The sequence below is a fragment of the Corythoichthys intestinalis genome, chromosome 3, assembly GCF_030265065.1.
Source record: "Corythoichthys intestinalis isolate RoL2023-P3 chromosome 3, ASM3026506v1, whole genome shotgun sequence".
NCBI classification, from domain to species: domain Eukaryota; kingdom Metazoa; phylum Chordata; class Actinopteri; order Syngnathiformes; family Syngnathidae; genus Corythoichthys; species Corythoichthys intestinalis.
This window is the reverse complement of record NC_080397.1, coordinates 15,217,586-15,233,239: the sequence shown is the minus strand read 5'-3', so window position 1 is coordinate 15,233,239 and position 15,654 is coordinate 15,217,586. Positions and strand designations below refer to the sequence as shown.

The following is a 15,654-nucleotide window of genomic DNA, read 5'->3' as shown; positions in this document are numbered from 1 at the left end:
CAGCTTGATTTTCATGCTCCCCTCCTCCAACACTCCTAAATCAAATAATCAGGATCACTATCAGGCTTTTGCAGAGCTTGCTGATGGGCTGATCATTTGATATAGGTGTGTTAAATGAGGGAGACATGGAAAACAAGCTTGACAGGGGGTCTCGAGGACCGGACTTGGGCACCCTTGTTCTAAAGTTAGGTAACAGTACAATTTTTTTCTTTTGACTACTCCACCCACCTCTGTTCAGTCTCAAATGAACCTAAGACTTAATGGAGGTAAGGCCAGGTTTCGCACCTGCGCAGAACTTCTTCCACACTACTTGATATCATTCTCCTATCCAGTGTTATATTTCAGAGAACATTCTACGAACTGGGAGGGAATTTTCACAGCTCTCTCGTCCTTGTTGTGGTAATGTCTGAATTAGACAGACGCAAACGACATTCCTGACGCAGGTAAACTTTGATTGAGGTGATTCATATATGGCCCTTGGGCTTTTTAATAATGGTGCACGTCACCATGCTCATAAATTACTGTTAAGCAGCGCTATTCACACTTACACCCCTAATATCTAACATTTGAGAAGATTATGTTTTAATTTCAGTGTACGTTCTATGCACAATTGCACAATTTATCCTCCTAATCCATTTAAAGTGCCTGTGACATCAAAAAGCATGTTTATTTCATATTTCACGTGGTATTTAATGCTCCTGAATGGACCGCTTGGATGTGTTTGGAAGCGATCGTTTTATTTTTTTAAGAGTTTTTAATCCTGCGCCATGAATATGAGTGACTTCTGGCTCCAGTTGAGGACGAATGCGAATGTGACGTCAACTGGGTCAGCGTCTCACAATACAGCATTGCTTTATAGCATGCAGATGGACTGCGGATTCAGCTGATTTTGCGGAATAATTTGTTCCTTTTAGCATCACCCTAGCCAAATGTGCTGCAGGATTTTGTTGCTGCACCAGGGAGAGGCGTGTCAGCCTTTTTGGGTTTCAAAACCCCTCACCGCTCACCCCGAGATTGGCCGAAAACAGTCCGACAACTGTGGGACCATTGGACTTACAAGGAAGTGGGTAACATTGTGTTTTGTATTATGTCAAATACTGGGATCATGGCACACATTTTAATACGGAGTTGGCTTGCATTTTGCAACTGACAATGCACCTTGTCCACCGAGAATGCCACTTGGCGGACGACCGGCAGCTTGTCGCACACCCCCCTCAGTCCTCTTCGCTTGCCCGCCGGGAGAGCGCTATACTCGGCTTATTGCCCTCTTCATGTGCCCGTTGTTTTGTCAAATTTTGCACCCCATCAGAAATTGAAACTTTATGTTAAAAATGGCCGCGAATACAGCGATTACAAAGTAAACACTACAAACGTTCTTTAAACAAAGGAATATTTACTTTTGTTTGATCATGGATGGAAATGTAGAAAAGTTCTCCTCAGACACATGATCCTGCCATGTTCGCTGCACACAACTGCACGCCGTTCTCTCACTGTTTACGTCTTTGCCATGTCGTTAGGCATTAATTTACACCATATTCTTGTTGAACATGTACACTTACGATGTTACTTGTTTATTTTGCACCGGTGGATAACATTGAGAGTCCAACTGAACGTAAAAGAGAGCAGCCACAGCAGCTTTGGGGGCAAAATATTATTGGGGGCAAAATTTGGCAGAACACCGGCAACAGACCATTATCCTCGGGTTGTGCTCCTCCGACGTCGGCCGGTTTGTCTGGCGGTCATTCTCCAGGTGCTTCCCTGGCAAACGAGCTCTCCTGCCCGCAGCAGGGGAACGACGAGCTGTCACTTGCTTGCCGGCGAAGACAATCGACAACCCCGCTGCCGTGTGACATGATCCGGGGTAGTTTTGTGTGATTTTTTTTTTGCCTCGAAAGGTGAGAGTAGGACTTTGAATCACCGCTCGGTTCGGGTTAGCATGTCTACTAGCTGTCACGCCTCCTGATGGTTTACGCTCTCCGAAGCTGGGGCAGATGAAAAAGGCCGGACTAACTCCGGTGGCATAAAATATTGTTCGGGAGGTGCAAGAAGTCAACAGTTTTTACTAGAGGTGTGCAAAATTTCCGATTCTTAGATTATTCGCGATTCGGCCGTGGAAGATTCGAGAACGATTCACAAACATCCAAATTCCGATTATTGAAATATGCCAAGTAAAGCAGAAGTACGACACACTCAGCGCGCTGCGCGGTCTTCGGTACGCAATTAGGGACGGAGCGAGAGTAGCTAAACATCATGCTTCTCATTACCCGGCCCCTCGGGTAACGCCAATGCTCAACTCACGGCTCTAGCTCAACTCATGCCACGAGATAAAAAAAAAAAACAACAACATACCTGACTGCTGCCGAAAAGCTGCTACAAGCCACATTATGTTACGGTAGATATCAATTATATAGGACTAGATGCAACATAGCTTCGATATCGTTACCAGCACATCTACAAAAAACTAGATGCGGGCGTTAGTAACGGCCGCCATCTTAAAGCAGTACACTTCCCTGCAAGGCTGTTGTTGCGAACCTTCCAAGCGAACCTAATTAACTTTTTATCTAAAATACTCCTAAATCGGTAAAACATTGACTTGAATCTATCTTTAAAATAGTTTTAAAACTTTTACATGTTGAAAGTAGACAAGAGAGAAATTATGGAATAACAGGAGCAATTTTAACAACTTTAACGGTTGATTCACAACATTAAATTAATTGAAAGTAGTTTAAAGCTGCTGATATAGAATGGGGACTGGAGGTTTTTATTTACTGTTATTTTTGTATATTTGTTTACTGCTATATGTTAACTTGATAGTGAAATAGTAGTTTGGTTTAGCCTGAGAGGATTTTTGAACAATTTTGGAACTAATGTACAAAACAAAACAAAAAAAAAACAAAAAAAAAGGAGTGGGGTGCATCAATAATCGTTTTATAATCGAATCGGAGCCTCTGAATCGTAATCGAATCGTTAGGTGCCCAAAGATTCCCAGCTCTAGTTTTTACCATTAAGGAGTAATTTGGCCATGTTGTACTGAATAAATGCATTTTTTAATATTTCATATTCCATTTAACACAAGACTGTCATTTTTTTAGCAATTGGGGAACAATACTTAGATAAAAAGAATATGTGGTAAAAATATTGGAGTAGAGAGATTGAAACAATGACATTTTGCTGCTCTCTTCGTCACATTTTCCTCGTTCTGACTTATTCCCCCTCAATGGGCTGAATTCTAAAATCAGATGAAATCGTGACCCTGCCGATGTCATCCTCCAGCTGGGGACGCTCGAGCGCTATTATGACAGGCAAGGGCTAAACGGCAGATTAAAACCCTAATTTCTCGTCATCTGCGCTTTGCCAAATTGTTGTATATAATCGAATTGTCTCAAAATATGATTCTATTTCACATAATAATGCTATTTAAGCTTTTTTTTTTTTTTTTTTTTTAATCCTGTCATAAGCACTTTAATGCGTTGGGCACAACCAATACAACAAAACTGCAAAGAGTAAAAGATCTCATATTATCGATATGTTCCAACCAAGAATTGGTATATCGTTTTAAAAAGGGGTCACTGTTTTAAAAAGATATCAAAATCAAACAAAAACCTTCCAATAGAATAGTGTCTACGTTAGCACACTGTCTGCCATTGACGGTGCTACACATCCAATTCATTTTGACTGGGTTGGACATCTAGCGCTGTCAATGACACTAAAACCAGAGCAGTCACAGCCGGTTTTGTGGTCATTTACAGGTTTGGTGTTGATTTTGAGTCCCCTCCAAATCATTTGGGGACATTCTTGAGTCTGTTCTGTTTCATTGCCAAAAAAATCAACCGGAATTGCTGTGAAATGCCGTAAAAGTAACTCATTTCCTGGTATTGGCTGCCACTGACAGCCATAGACGTCCAATCCGTTTGAAGTGGGAGGGATCGTTCATTCGCTGCCACCCTCCCAGCTCAGACAGATTGGACGTCAACATGTGATAAACCCATTCCAGTTCACAGAAGGATGAAAATAGCTTGTGTTTCCGTTTATTAGTTGCTTTGTAGACCTGAGAATGATTTCCTCAACTACGTATTGATAATTGTTGTGAGATCATCATTAATGTGAGCCTTGTATCGCAAATCATATGGTATCGTGAGATACCCAGAGTTTCCCCACCCCTACATATGATCTATTCACGAACTACAGAGCGCTCTTAAAACCTGATGTGTTCTCACAGCTCGATTGAAACCAGAGAAAGGACATGGAAGAATAATGTGCACTGATGAAGTTTCAGACAGGGAAACAAAAGAACAGGTCAGACCAATCCAGGAGGAACGCAAAGATGGAAAACTAGGGCACCCGCTCAAATTTTACAGTATATACAATTTTACCCCCTCTGGGATTTAGTATAGGATACAAAAGTATGTGATCATCAATATCCTAACATCAATCTGTCAGCTATAGGAATTAATGCCAGTGAAAGCATGCGCTGTAAACCTGTCAGTGAATCATATAGTGACGCGCCACATGTAGGCGTGTGTGGCAGGAGGTGGGGCTGCCCTCAGGATTGGCAGCGGCCCAGTCCAAGATTGCTCTTCTTTATAAGACCAGTCTGGTCCATCCAGCTTCACGTCAGCTGAAAGAACCCTGTTCCTTGCTTCATAGTGGCCTGCTAACGCGACAACATGGGCAGACAAAAGATCTATTTGGAAAAACTGTCCAAGACCTTCCAAATCCGCAACCTACTGCTTCGCCAGGCCCTGGCCGAATGTCTGGGAACCCTTATCCTTGTGGTAAGTGATACTCTATGTGGTTATAAGCAGGCAGACATCAATACTTTGTTTATGCTTTGATGGAAAATACAGTAACTTGTCACAGTGGCAATATTCACAACATATTGCAGTGCTTCTTTGTGTTTATATTAGAGGGAAAAAAAACGAGCAAATACGAACGCAACATTTAAGTGAAATTGATGGGGAAAAAATCTAAGCAAGAAATAAAAAAACATCTTATCACGTGCTAAAGTCATGGAAGTTTGATCTGCATGGTTTCCCTCCTCGAAAGTAAATTTGCCATTGTACTGCAGTATAATCATTGACTTAATTTTTTTGTGGCACTATTTGCAATGTGATATTGCAAAGTCAACTGTTAGATAGGTGCAAGCCAAGCACACAATACAAACACGAATGTTCTTTGTATTATAACAATGTAAATATTTAAGGTTTGCACAGATTATGGGCTAAAGTACATCAAATGTATAAACAATACACAACATAAACTTGGTAACAGAATGCAAGGGAAGAGCTCCAAATTAAGATTCTAAAAAGCAATTAGCAGGGATATTTTAACGAGTGAACTGTGCTGTCGACTATCTACCGGTACACATATTCAGTCAATGAAATTTAACTAATTGGCTGCCACTGACAGCAATAGACGTCAAATCCATTTGAACTGGGCTGTGCAAAGTCAAAATATTGCCGAAAACTCAAAATTTTAAGTAAACTGAACTCAACATTTTAACTACTTGACTGCCACTGACAGCGATAGACGTCCAGTCCACTGGAACTGGGAGGGTGGCATCGAATGAACATTCATTTATTCGCTGATAACCCTCCCACTTCAAATGGATTGGACATTTACTGGTGAAAAGCTCATTCAAATTCACAGCAGATTAGATGTCTAACGTCGCCAACGCCACTGAAAGAGTTAAATGCTAATAAAGAAACATTACAGTCAAGTTTTTAAATGCATTTCAATAATTTAAAATATTTTTCTACAGTACAAAGACAAGAGTTAAGCACATTGAATGATGACGCATCAATGCAGGAACGAGGAGTGGAGGCAGAACAATTGTATGTGTGATATAATTTGAATTCCAAGTGTTACTTCATGTTCTCGCTCTGGATTTTCTGCTAGTGACAAAGCAAACCACCTAATCGGGGACAAAGTGAGGGCGTGGACGCTGTAGGTGTGAGCACTCTTTATAGTTAAAAAAAAAAAAAAAAATCTTTACCTCAGAATAACCAGTTTGTCACTATTTTTCTGCCTGATTGTCTCATAAACCCATGATGACGTATCACAGCGATATTTTTGTTTTAATTTTAACTTGAACTACTCTTAAAAAAAAAAAAAAAAAAAAAAAACACTTCCAGATGTTTATTTTGGTATACTCATTGTGTGTTGTTTGTTGTTTTTATAAGTTTCCCCAGAGTGCAGAAGGCTGTCTATAGGCCTGCTGCTGCACAACCTGCTGAATCAGCTAGTTTAACTTTAGTTGGCATGCTCTGAGCTAACCACATTCTGAAAAAAAAAGTTTGAATATTGCACACGCAGTGGAATAATTTATGGAACTTGTGTAGCTCATCAAAGCAGTGGAACCCCCCACCCCCCAAAATAGAAGTGTTTTAACCATTAAAGGTTTTAAAGGTTGTTTAGATGATAAACTCCAGGTGCCACAAGTCTGGATCCTTTGGAGTTTTCCTGTAGTTTTATTGCAAAGTCCAGAAATCTAGGTGACATGTTTCTACACCATTAAAAATACACGCTATGTGCCAGTAGCGGATGCTGGTCTTTCAGTGAGGGGAAGCTCAATGTGTTTCCGCCTGTGAGTGTTTTGGTGGAGGGGCACAGCAGCACCTGCTGCTCAGTGGGGAAAGAAAATGAATGCCAGAAGTCAAGTCTTCAAATACAATCAGCTACAATTAAAAAAAAACAAAAAAAACACCAGAAATAGAAGCTCAATTTTTCACCAGTCGGTTTTAACAAAGCAAGTGTCGCTAGGATGATCACGAAAGTCTCTGGTTCAACTCAGAACAACAGAATGAAAATTGGAAAAATGCCTCCTGTGGATGTTAGTCTGACAAGATCACTGATTTGCTCATTTCACTGTCAATTAAAAAGGGTTTGAGCCTCAGACAGATCATCCAATCATCATGCAGAGAAGCAGAGCCCCGTCCACTGCCCATAGACCTTTAGAGATGCACAGCGCCCAATGGGCGGGATAAACCCAGCGTTTAGCCAATGACTCGTCTCATTTCGCATAAATGGAACAATGCACGCTCAACTCTGGAGACTCACAGCTTCCACACTGTTTAAAGGACTGCGAAGCGAATGAATGAAAAGAAGGCCACATCGCAACCAGTGATAAGATTGCTAATTCTGAACTAAAGTTGAGCATGCTGCATATTAGTCAATGACATGTACACACACCAGTATACATTTGATCACATATTTTTTTGACATTTTAGGGGAAGGTGAGCTTCCCTGGCAGACTTAGAGCAATGGCCACTACTGTGTGCAATTAGTACACAAAGTTCTGGGCTTTTTTTTTTTTTTTTTAAAATCAAAATCAAGTCAGATCTATTTATATTGCCCTTTACAAAACCGGAGAGGTCCTCAAAGTGCTTTACAACAAAGCAAAAATATAGTACATGATAAATAAAAGGCAGCAAAGTACCACATACAGTTCAAGATGACAAAAAAAAAAAAACAATGCATCGCGCTTGAAGTCATTACAAGAATAGAAAACAAATTAAATCCGGACACGCATGAAACACATTAAAACCCTAAAAAAAAACTGGCTACACTAGCCAGGAGAAAAAACTAGTCTATAAAATTGGGTCTTTAACCTTGATTTAAAAAAGCCTAGGGGCCGTTTCACAACAAAGGTGAAAATGCAAAAATGTTCCCAGAGAGCGTTATCGTTTACACGGCAACAGCGTTTTGTGGGGCTGAAAACACCTTCCAGAGTGGAAATCTTAAACGCTCCCCCAGGTGGTCATCGTCTGAACTGTTGACAACACAAAAGTGAGTTTTGGGTCACAACAGACATCCATACTCCAGAACCAATATATTGGTCAGCAAAGGGGGTAAAGATCCTGATGATGTCAGTCCACACGGACAGTCGGGCAGTGTGTGAAAATAAGTAGCAACTCGTACACGGCCTAACTGCGTTCAACATTATTCAATAATCTCCTCAACGAAAGACGAAACAGCAGAAGGGAAGGCTTTGGGACTCCCCTGTTGTTGAAAGCGTTGATACGCTCCGTCAGCTGAGGAAGTTAGGACACAGAAGTAATGCATTCTTGTGCTTTCTTGATAGACTTTCGTGAGCAACACGCATGTCTCCTTGTGTCTTCCTTTCTGCACATGTAACAAGTAGAACGATTACACTGTCACTCAAGAATCAAGTTTTGGTGATGCTGCCACCTACACATTGGGAATGCATACTACATCGGCGAATTGGAGGTTTTATGCACTTTTGCGCTTCCATGCGCATGCAGTTTTCCCCACACATAATGGTTGTGTAAACGGAGAATTGACGACAAAAGGCCACTTTTGCGTGATTGCATAAGATTGTTTTCGTGTAAACGTGTGTTAAAAAGACCTAGATTGGTGATGGTGCAGATTTCAGAGGGCAGGCTATTTCACTACCTGGGAGCAACAACCACAAAAGATTGATCACCCCACTGTTTAAGTAATATGTTCACGTCTGGATGTACCGGTTAAAAATCGAGCAGCAGCATTCTGAACAAGTTATACACCTGAAATAGAGGACTTGTAAAGACCAACATAAAATGCATTGCAGTAGTCCAGACTTGAGCTAATAAAGGCATGAATCGCTTTTTCAAGGTCTTGGCGACTAAGAAAAGGCTTCACTTTGGTCAAGAGGTGGAGCTGGAAAAAACCTTGCTCTTACAATAGAACTTATCTGCTTTTCAAAGTTGAGCCTGTTATCAAATCTTACTCCAAGATGTTTTTTTTAATGTGCGTTTAAAAAAAAAAAAAAAAAAAAAAAAAGGAACACCAGAGTTAAGTATCCTCCTTGGCAGGAAGTAGATTTTGAGACAACAATCTGAACAAGATATGCTACCAAACTAGCATTCATGAAATTTTTGGTTGGCTGCATTGACATGATAGCATGAATACAATGGAGCTTCTATAATGTTTTTGAATAGGCTTTTCTTTCTTTCGATTGTCTGATAAAGGCCATTATACCTTGGCTTGACCTTGAAAGGATGACAAACTACAAAATTACAAACCCCCTAAATTATCATAACATGCAGTCCAAACTCTGAAGACACCTACTGTCCATTGCAGGATGTTGATAGGTCTTTGATTAGTGGTAGGAAAAATGGAAATAGGACCTGTTGCAGACTTGTCCTCGTGAAGAGATTGAGTTTCCAGAAATATGCTGGAATTTCATAGTAGTAATACAAGCGAATCAGACACTTAAAAAAAGCATGAGTAGTCAAGGTGCTTGTCTAATGTGAACCGGGAGGCAATTTCATAGTTTTGGACCAGCAACAGAGAAGGCTCCATCCCCCTCTGAGCTTCCGCTTAGACTTTGGTACCTCAGAAGCAGCTGGTAAGATGACCTTAGGCAATGGGCAGAAGTGTAGGGAAGGAACAGCTCACACAGTAAGTTGTGGTGACACCATTTAGGGATTCCACAGCAAATATAATCTGTAAATGAACTCTTTAGTAGACAAATAGCAAGTGTTCGGAGGCTAAAATGAGTTACTGAATGCGCTCCCTCTTATGTGTTCCTGTAAAATAATTACAGAAGCATTTTGTAGCACCGCGTATGTCATAATGTCAATTTATTTGCAGATGTTTGGCTGCGGTGCAGTGGCCCAATTAGTGTTGAGTAGTGGCTCTCATGGTTTGTTTCTGACCGTCAACTTTGCCTTTGGTTTTGCCGCCACCTTGGGAATCCTAGTCTGTGGCCAAGTATCAGGTAAGTTATGCTGTTTCTTAAATGTTCTGTATTAGATGTAGCACTGTTTTTCACCATGTATGTGTATGTGCACATCATAGGAGGACATCTGAACCCTGCAGTAACGTTTGCCCTGTGCCTGCTTGGGAGAGAACGCTGGAGAAAGTTTCCCATGTACTTCCTGTTTCAAACAATCGGTGGTTTCTTGGGTGCAGCTATTATTTTTAGCATGTACTATGGTAAGAATTCCGTCTACTGTAATTTTCGGACTATGCGGCTTATAGTTAAGTGTGGCTTATTTGTTGATATATTTGGGCTAATAGGCAACACATTCCTTCAAGCATGCATTGTAGCGCTACAGATCTAAATAACGATCAAAATTTATGTTCTGTGCTAATTAATCATTCAGTTACTGTTCCAATTGTTTCATTAATTGCTTTTTCTGATATTTGGTAACACTTTATTTGACAGGGCCGTCATAAGACTGTCATAAGACAGTCATAATTATGAAAAGACACCATCATGGGCATTACTGAATGCTTATGACAGATGTCATTAAGAGTCATCCAGCAAATTATGGTACTAACTCCATTTATGTCCAGCTCGGATCTTTTACATCCATTCAAAAGTGAGATAATTTGCCGGATAACACAAAATGACATCTGTTATAAGCATTCATTAATGCTCATTACGGTGCAATTTCATAATTATGATTGTCTAATGAGTCTTATGGCACCACTTTGAAATAAAGTGTTACCAAATATCATAACTAGCAATTAATGAAACAACTGTAACCGTAACTGAATAAATAATTAGCACAGAATGTGATTTTTAAATTTTATTTACGTCAGTAGCGCTGCAATGCATCCTAGGAGGCATGTTGGACAACAACAGTGTTTACAGCAGTTGACAGAAGAGGTCGACTGTCTCCCCCAAGAGAGCAGTGATGGCCAAATGAGGCTTCTTGAAGCAATGAAACTTTGCAGCCAATTAGTTTAAAGCTTCTTGGCGGTTCATTTGGTCTTCTGAAAGTCATATGATGCCGCTGTTACTGGTTAAAATCTTTTGGTATAAATATACCATAACACGGAGCGGACAGCTGCGGCTTATAGTCCAGTGTGGCTTATCTATGAACAAATGTACTTAACCCAGATGCCTTGTGGGACCATCCTGGTGCATTCAATGTCACTGGGCCACGTGCTACAGCAGGAATATTTGCCACCTATCCTGGAAAACATCTCACCATCGTCAATGGCTTTTTTGATCAGGCAAGATTTTCGGCAAACATTGTGTTAAAATGCATTCAAATTCCTTGAACTCATAGTTTCTGACTGTCCCTTTCATTTGTAGATTATTGGCACAGCAGCACTGATCGTTTGCATCCTGGCCATTGTCGATCCCTACAATAATCCCATCCCGCAAGGATTGGAAGCTTTCACTGTGGGCTTTGTGGTTCTGGTCATTGGGCTTTCTATGGGCTTCAACTCAGGCTACGCTGTCAATCCTGCCAGAGATCTTGGACCTCGTATTTTTACTGCCATGGCTGGGTGGGGAATCGAAGTATTCACGTAAGGACATAGTTTCCATTTAATTACAATCATTTTCCTTAGTTTTTTTGGTGCTCAAAATCCATGGGAATTGTACTTTCCAGTGCTAGAAATGGTTGGTTCCTTGTACCTGTTTTCGCCCCCTTCCTCGGCGCCATCATCGGTGTGATCATTTACCAAATGATGGTTGGCTTCCACGAGGAAGGAGAAGTGCGTGACCGGAGAATCGCTGAACAGGAGGAAAACTTGCGACTCACTGACGTCGCCGCCAATGACAAGTCCAAAGAGGCTACCAAACAAGTGCACTGAGCTGCTCAGTGCATTTTGTTGATTGACACACAACAAAATCCAAGCCGGATTTGATCCACTTTCACCGCAGTTTAACTGCCTGATTAGTGTGATCTTGAAATGAAGCTAATTTTCTTTCTTTGTGTTGATTTTCATTACATTTGTAGTAGTAAGAGAGAAACATGCTGTAACACAAATATTCTTGTTGCTATTATGTCCCTGGTCTTTAACAGTATTTTATACTTTGTACCAATGTAGTTTTGAATACTTTTTATGAACAGATTTACAATTTAAATGTCCAAACAAGCACTTGGTAGGTAGGCTACCCCACTTAGTTTCTGTCAGTCCAGACAATTTCAATTAAATTTGAAGTCAAGCTTTGAAATGTGACATTTTTATAAGTTTATTTTTTTATTTCACGATTATATCACAATGTTTACTATGGCTGCGGGGTTTCCTGATGTTACAGTGTATCCCCCCACCTCTTTCACAAGTATAGTTATCAATCGCACCATGTTTTTGATACACAGCTGCACCTTGTGGGACTCGTTATGGTGCTGGACTGGAATATGAGCTTCTTTGTGTTTTGTATGTAGGTGAATGGCTGATTCTTTTGTATTGAAACAATAAATGTTGTTTTTATCCATTTACGGATCACGTTACCGTTTATAATAATTGTTCTAGTCATTAACTGTGATAAATATCCAATCCATATGGACCATGAGTGGCTAGCACTGCTGCTATCAGTGGCGGATACTGATGTTTCAATGAGGGTAAGCTCAAAAAGTATCCTGTTAGTGCTTCATGACGGTGAAGTGGCTCAGCGACACTCGCTGCTCGGTAGGGAAAGAAACTAGAGTGCCAGAAATCAAGTCTCCGAACGTATTGGCTGCCCCTTACTTCCATACATGTCCAATTCGTATGAAGTGGGAAGGGTGGCAGCGAATGAACGCTCCCTCCCAGTTCAAATGGATTGGGTGTCTACTAGCGATACTCATTCACAGCAGAAGGATGAAAATAGCTTATTTTTCTGTTTATTTGTTGTTTTGTAGAATATCCACGAAGGATTTCTTGATAATTGTATTGCCAAATTGTGAGGTCATCGTGATAACATAACAGTGATGATCATAGCAATAAGAATCTAACACGATACATAATTTACTATAGAGTAAACCGTCATATCGCCCAGCGCCAATCGAGCCCAAAAAGTCCTCCAAATTTTGCATGACCCATCAATGCTCATATGCCATGAGCTGTATATGTCAATGAAAGGAGGAAATGTAGGTCTGCTGCACTAAACATACATGCTTGCTTTCGAACACAGAATGCTTTCATGTCTAAACTGTATAATTCCCTCAATATAGCTGCTTACATACCAAGTATATTCCATTTTTTTTTAAAGCTGCTATGGAGCCCAGATTTTTGTATTACACCCCCTGGGCCAGGTTGTTCATTTCAAAGCCTTTGCCCAAACATTTACTCTTGGCTGGGTTTCAATAAGTATCAGGGGAGGAAATGACAGACATGGGACAAGTGGGATTCTTCATTCTTCATACTCCATCACTAACAAATTGTTACAATCCACCCTTGTCTTTTATGAAAAGCTTCAGATTACGAGAGATGATTGCATGACAGGAAGAACCATCAATGGACTAAACACAAAAAAAAAAAGAGTGTAAAAAATGCTAAAGGGATGGCAATAAGATTAACGCTAAATGATGCAAAGCATGAGAAAAATAGCATGTTTTCCTTGATTACGGATGTGATTTGCAGACGACTTGAGGTGCCACGTTTTGTTTTTACCAACTTAATTTCATTTGGCTCCCTCTCATTAGTTTTAACACTACCAGCTAGGGAGAGACCCCTGGAAACAATAATTCATTTTAATGAAACTCTGTATTCAGTTGAACAAATACAAAAACAAGGTTGCTTTGTCTTTCAAAGACACACGATTGTTGTCGAAATGGAGTCCAATTAAATACTACCAGCAGCGAGTTCCCTCACCCGACCCCCGAAACTGGACAAAAACACACTCAATAAGGTACTTGCTGGGAATTTTCCATGCTCAAGGCTAATGTTGTGCTTTTCAGAAAAATCATGCTAAGCTAGCCCAATGACTGCATTGAAACAATATGGAAAACACTTTTATTTCAAACCTGCTATAGCCTACTTACTATTTTTTCTATACTACATTGTTAAATAAATTATATATATATATATATATACAGTATATGGCGGAAACACAGACAAGGCTGAAAAAGCAGTTTCTGCTCTTGCAACCCTCTTTAAAATAAATTGCTGTATTTTAAGCAAAAAGAACTGTTGCGTTTGATAGAACAATATGTCGATATCGTGCCATAGCAGATTCGTGGCGCAATAAGCAAACTATTTTTAATTTGTCTGTTTTACCCTGAAAACCACTGTTTACAGATGCTGCGCAGCCGCTTTTGTTTCAACCTAGCCATAAAAAGGTAAGTAATCATATTTATTATTAGAAATGTCTGTCATTTTTAGCTTAGAATCATTAATTGATGTCTAATATGTAGTTAAAAAAAAAAAAACGACTTAAAAAAATTGTTCTCGCATATTTTAAACTTTTAAACAAATTACGTCACAATGAAAAAATTGGCGTCTGTAAAAAAGTCACTGTGATATCTACCTAATAATTATCGCTTAATTGTATTTTTTTCATTACTGTCGCATTTTCTCCAATATTGTAGATGATAAATATTCGATCCAAACAAAGAAAAATTGTTAAAAAAAAAAAAAAAACATTTAAAAAGGTAAATATATAAAAAATCTCAATTACTACTTGATGTCTGCGATTTCTGCATCGCGACCCTTGTTATATTACCATGTTTCACCCATAAAATCCCCCCAAAATCCAGCTGTGGCCATTCACAGCTGTGTCTTGACACTCGCTGATACATGCTACCTGGAGTTTTGGGATCGAAAAGAGGTAAGTACGCGATAATAGCTCGTTATAATCATGCCGTCTTCAATTATGCTCTCGCGTGCTCTCAATTCCAGTTAGGGTTTTGCTTGCCTGGCATCGCCAGAATATTCTCCCTGTATTTTTCAAACACTGTGAGAAATAGTCTGGGACCCAGCCCATTAACGGCCTCTCGAACAAGTATAAAATCAACCGTCCAATCAGATTCGTTTATTTGCGTGACGTGTTCTTAACGAGTAACGTCACTCTTGCGCGCCGAAAGTCATCTCTACAACAACACAGATGGCGAACGGGAGAGCCGAGAATATGTTCCAAACCAGTTTTAAATGAACAAAAACACATGACTCAAGTCATTGACAAGTCAACATGGCTCGCGCTGGCCATGCTGAATAACCGTCTCCATTCTCCGCTCACGCTAATTACTTGTCGCTTTAACAACGTCACATCTGCCCGTTGCTGATTGGTCCACTCCGCTGTCTGTTTGCTGTGGCTTGCTCCGCCCTCGGAATTTGATCCGCCGGACGGTCGCCAGGCAAGGGTTTTGCTGTTTAATTTTTTTTTTTTTAAATGCCCTCCTGTTCAAAATTTTTCTTCCCAATGATGGATCACACATGCATGTAGAACAATTTTGAAATTCTGCCAAATTGGGTGTCTCAGAGTGGAACTTCAAGTCACCTGAGTATTTAGACTCTCAGGTGACTTGAAGTTCCATATATATATATGGAAATATAAGACACAAGACGGATATATACATTCAACATACTGTACATAAGTACTGTATTTGTTTATTATGACAATAAATCAACAAGATGGCATTAACATTATTAACATTCTTTATGTTAAAGGGATCCACGGATAGAAAGACTTATAGTTCTTAAAAGATAAATGTGAGTACAAGTTATAGTAGTAATTTTATATTAAAACCCCTCTTAATGTTTTCGTTTTAATAAAATTTTCAATGAAAAAAATAAACTAATAGCTCGCCATTGTTGACGTCGCCGAGCGGGACGTCATGTGGGCTCCCTGCCGTTCTTCCACACTGTCTTTAACCACGTAAGGTTGTGATTGAAATACACCACAAGGTGTCAATGGCGAGTTTTAAATTATTTAGAGATTTAGCCAAGGCAAAGTCTGAGTAAGTTTTATGTGTATTTTGCATAGCTATT

General features: G+C 39.9%; 1 protein-coding gene across 2 annotated transcripts; it reads left to right on the top strand.

The window, feature by feature from the left end:
- The first annotated feature begins 4,485 nt into the window (after positions 1–4,485).
- aqp3a (aquaporin 3a) lies at positions 4,486–12,136 on the top strand. 2 transcript variants are annotated; one of them, XM_057833008.1, is made up of 6 exons: positions 4,486–4,775; positions 9,595–9,721; positions 9,802–9,939; positions 10,853–10,968; positions 11,051–11,268; positions 11,352–12,136. In XM_057833008.1, the coding sequence occupies exons 1-6, from the start codon at positions 4,668–4,670 to the stop codon at positions 11,554–11,556; spliced, it is 912 nt and encodes a 303-aa protein (XP_057688991.1). In that variant the 5' UTR covers positions 4,486–4,667; the 3' UTR covers positions 11,557–12,136. The 2 variants fall into 2 exon arrangements, with proteins under 2 accessions (XP_057688991.1, XP_057688992.1); XM_057833009.1 differs by lacking the exon at positions 4,486–4,775 and adding an exon at positions 7,883–8,055.
- The last annotated feature ends 3,518 nt before the right edge of the window (positions 12,137–15,654 follow it).

Coding starts and splice junctions, on each gene's coding strand:
- aqp3a (XM_057833008.1), top strand. CDS start 4,668: ATGGGCAGACAAAAGATCTATTTGGAAAAACTGTCCAAGACCTTCCAA. Junction 9,940..10,852: donor TATTTTTAGCATGTACTATG/GTAAGAATTCCG, acceptor TACTTAACCCAG/ATGCCTTGTGGGACCATCCT. Junction 11,269..11,351: donor TGGGGAATCGAAGTATTCAC/GTAAGGACATAG, acceptor TGTACTTTCCAG/TGCTAGAAATGGTTGGTTCC.